Source organism: Arachis ipaensis, chromosome B02 (assembly GCF_000816755.2).
Source record: "Arachis ipaensis cultivar K30076 chromosome B02, Araip1.1, whole genome shotgun sequence".
NCBI lineage: Eukaryota > Viridiplantae > Streptophyta > Magnoliopsida > Fabales > Fabaceae > Arachis > Arachis ipaensis.
The window spans coordinates 9,498,091-9,502,685 of NC_029786.2; the positions used below are offsets into that span (position 1 = coordinate 9,498,091).

The window sequence follows — 4,595 nt, forward strand, 5'->3', positions numbered from 1 at the left end:
GTGGATTGTAAGGTCCTACATCGGTCGGGGAGGAAAACGAAGCATGCTTTATAAGGGTATGGATACCTCTCCTAGCATAACGCGTTTTGACGAGTGAGTGTGGGGGCTTCGGCTGTCATCCCTATCGTCAAAGACAAAACCGTGAGGCCTTGTGTGCCAAAGCGGACAATATCGTGGTAGCGGGTGGTCTAGGCTATTATAGATGGTATCAGAGCCGGAGCCCGAATCAATGTGCCAGCGAGGGCGCTGGGCTCTCTTAGGGGGTGGATTGTAAGGTCCCACATCGGTTGAGGAGGGGAACGAAGCATGCCTTATAAGGGTGTGGATACCTTTTCCTAGTATGACGCATTTTGACGAGTGAGTGTGGGGGGCTTCGGCTATCATCCCTATCGTCAAAGACAAAACTGTGAAGCCTTGTGTGCCAAAGCGGACAATATCATGCTAGCGGGTGGTCTGGGCTATTACAATAATTAAGTAAGTAAAAATAGGCAATTGTTAAGTTAAAATATGTATATTTTAGTGCGAAAATTTTACACATCAAAATCCTAGACAATCAAGTCTTTTTTTAACTAAGTTCAACTAAGTCAAATTCATATACAACCGTTTATGTTATTGTTCTCGTTGTTCTTCGTCCTCATCCTCCTTCTCCACCTTCATTATCATCATCATCATCATCATCATCACCATCTCTTCCTTTACCACCACCTCCTCCGATCCTCCTCCTTCCTCCTCTTCCTTCATTATCATCACTATCGTCGTCATCATCATCTTCTTCTTAGTTCAATATCACACAATTAGTTTAATAATAACAAAAGTAATATAGAAATTTTCAGTTAATGACACAAAAAATCTATTAAAAAAAAGTTTAGACTTTTTAATCAGTAAAAGTAAAACATGCTTTTTTTAGATGCCCCATTAGAGGAAATTGTACTTCATAAAGCTCCAAACAAAATAAATAAAAATTTTATTAAAGTTATTTGTAACTTAAGAAAGTTTATTTTATCATAAATAAAAAAATTTAAAATTCACATTATGGTTTTGCTGAACTATTGCCGTATAAAAGCAATACTCTAAGTACTGAGTTAAGTAAGTCATTTTTTAAAAAAAAATATAAAGAAAATAAAAAGAGGGTATCCATCTATCAGATTAATAGATTATAAAAGGAATATTAAATATACGCAATACCAAGATAGTATCGTATTTAATTTACTAAATAATTTGTATACTTTATTAAGTCTTTTAATTTTCAAATTTTGTGTTAGTTTGAACTATAACATAAATTCATGTGGATTTATTTTTGGCCAAAATATCAAAAGAGTCGCATAAGAAGTGGATAAGGTTAAAAAACAAATTTGACAAAATTTAAAAAAATATCTTATTATCTAAACAATTTTGCAACTAAGATGAATTCATATTTGAGTTGGAATTAAGTTGTTACTTAATGTATACCAAAAAAATAAAAAATATTGTTACATTAATTGGGAACTAATAACAAACAAGGTTTCTTAACAAATGGCATAGATAGTTAGAAAGCACACCAAAAATAGGCATCTAACATTGAGAATTCAACAAATTGGCATTAGATTTTGCTATAAAAGCAGTAGACATACAAAAATTTCATATCAATACAAATTCACCTTCCACTATTTTTTCAAATATCAAAAATTGAATCTCCAACCAGGTACTTGTCTTTTTGACATGTTATGTGAATTTTAACTTCATATGTCTTATTTAAGTTCCACATGGTTTAATATTTTATTTGTCTTCCTTAACATGTTTTCCTAATTTATAAACATATTATTGATATTTCCATAGATTAACATATAAACATATGATTGATGATCAAATAAATATGACGATTTGTAGAAAAACATGAAGTTTATACCTGAAGTGTTATTACTATCATTAACAATTATACTGTTGCAATCAAGCATCATATTCGCACAACAATATGAGAATTCAAATAATATCAAGACGGCTACTTTTTATAGTGAGCAATTTGTATTGGAACCAGGAAAGGTTACGATAACAGATTTATTCAATATTGAGTTTCCAAGCGGACACATCGGAATCAAGAATTTTCAAGCCGAGTTAGTTGATGAACATCGGAATTCTTTGCCATTATATGAAGCTTACCTGCACCATTATTTTGTTTTAAGATATTTTGAAAATGTCACCATGTCACGTCAAGCTAATCAAAGTCAGCCCATATACGGTAAGTATTTTAGAAGAAACGATGGAGTATGCCAGGGTAGTGTTAATTCATATTCTTGGGGGCTTGGAGTTGACGCACGAAAAACTAACTTAGAACTACCAGATCCATTTAGAATAGAAGTAGGTACGCACCCTGAGAATGTCCCAAAGGAGTATAATGAAGAGAAATGGTTATTTGATATCATGGTTATAGACACACGTGGTACAGAAGACAAAAAAGGTTGCACCGAATGCAGATGTGACCATTATAATGTCAAAAGTGAAGACTTTGTAAGCAAAACCGGTATTGATGGGAAACCAATGTCTGCTGATTATAAAGGAGAAATTTTTTGTTGTGAAAAGACTTCTCAATGCAAATTACAAAAAGGATATAATAGCAAACAACAGAGAAAAGCTTCCCTTAAATATACAGTAACATGGGTTGATTGGGATCAATACCAAGTGCCTATTAAGTTTTACATACTTGATGTTACTGATCAAGTGACATATAATGGCTCTGAACCAATTCATAATTGTATGGTAAGTGACAAGTATATTTCATTTCAATTGAATACTAAAATGCATGATTCATGTATTTCACATGGTGACATAATTTATCATAGGTAATTAGATTAGCCAAAAAATATTTTCTATGAAATGAAGTGAGTATTAATCTCTTTTTTAGTTATATAGTAAATGATCGATAAAAACTTTTTAATTTGTTGCAGGTAGAGTATTCTATCACTCCGCAAAATACTGATATTGGACATTATCATATTAAAAAGACAAAGATCCCAATGAAAAAGGGTGGTAATCTAATCTACTCTACAGTTCATGTGCATCCAGGAATCGTTAATGCAACTTTATATGCGGAGGTAATTATCAATATTTCATATATAATCTTTACAACTACGTATAAATTATTTTGTTGGCTGACCATTCTATATTTGTTTATTAAATAATATTATTTCTTAATTTTTCATCTTCTTAAGAAGTAAAATATTTTAAAATATCTTTGTCCTTATTTTTTTTCTTTTCTTCAGAATGGAAAGGTATTATGTGCTGTTCAACCAACATACGGCACAGGAGAAGAGCCAGGAAATGAAAAAGGCTATGTTGTTGGAATGTCTGGTTGTTATCCAAAACCAGGCTCTATCAAGATTCAGGATGGCGAAATATTAACGGTTGAATTCATACATGAAAACAAATATAATACTGGACTTATGGGACATTTCTACGTGTATTTGGCAGAAGAATTACCATAGTTGTCAAAACCGAATCGGTGATCGAACCGGTCAAGTTATTGGTCACTGGATTACTGGTTTAACCGGTAGATCACTGGTAGAACCGGTTAACCCGGTATAATTAAATAATTATATAAATTTTAATTGTTTTTTCTTTATTATAAGTACTTTTATTTTGTTTTTATAAAAATAATTATCATTTTTAAATTTTAATACTTTATTTATTAGTTTATATTTATTGTATTATTATATTATTATAGGTAAAAACTCACATACAGTTATTTTCGTGTGAAGTTGATATTTAAAAACAGTTAGATGATTTGACAAGTTTGACTAAATATCGTCTAACAATTTTCAACTATCAACTTCATATGAATATAAATGTATGTGAGTCTTTACCTATTATTATATACTATAAGTATTTATTGAAAAATAATATTAATAGATATCATATAATCATGAAAAGAAAAAATAAATTGTGATTAATAAAGTTTTTGTTTATCTTTTTAATTTATATATATTTAATAAAATTTATAGTTAAATAAAATATAATTGATTTAAAAATGAGTGACTTTAAAATTAAAATAAATTGAATATAAGTAAAATAAAAATTGCTATATGTACTATAATTTGTATATATATTGGTAGCAAGTATTGCCAGTTTGGTGGTAAGAGTGTCCTTACTGCAACTTTGGGTTAATCGGTTTGAAACCCATGTCAAGCTTTTTGAAAAAATTTTAGAAATCACAAGCCTTGACACTTGGCATATGGAGCATGGTGGACTTGCAAAACTGTGGTGCGTCGTAGATTTGCCTTCAACTGGATTGAGTAGTTCGGTCCGATCCAATTTGACCAGTTTTGGCTAGTTCACTCCGAATTTGATCGATTCATGGCGGTTTTCTACTTTAAACGGTTCTAATCTTAGATCGGACCGATATTAGATCCGGTTTTCCGATCAAACTGGTCGGTTCTGTCTGATTTTAATCCATTATCTGTGTCACCATATTAATGAATAGAGAACCTTAAAATAAGGTTCACAAATCAAGTGTAACTATATGGTTAATTTGGTGTAGTGACAGTAGACAACTCTATTGATTTTTTTTATCCTTTTGATTTCGTTGGTTTTTGTAAGATAAAATTTTCGAATAAATTTATAAT

General features: G+C 30.9%; 1 protein-coding gene across 1 annotated transcript; it reads left to right on the top strand.

Annotated features, from left to right (window-relative positions):
- On the top strand, nucleotides 2,179-3,742 carry LOC107626791. Its single transcript, XM_016329691.1, has 5 exons — nucleotides 2,179-2,733; nucleotides 2,922-3,068; nucleotides 3,237-3,377; nucleotides 3,445-3,552; nucleotides 3,698-3,742. The coding sequence occupies exons 1-5, from the start codon at nucleotides 2,179-2,181 to the stop codon at nucleotides 3,740-3,742; spliced, it is 996 nt and encodes a 331-aa protein (XP_016185177.1).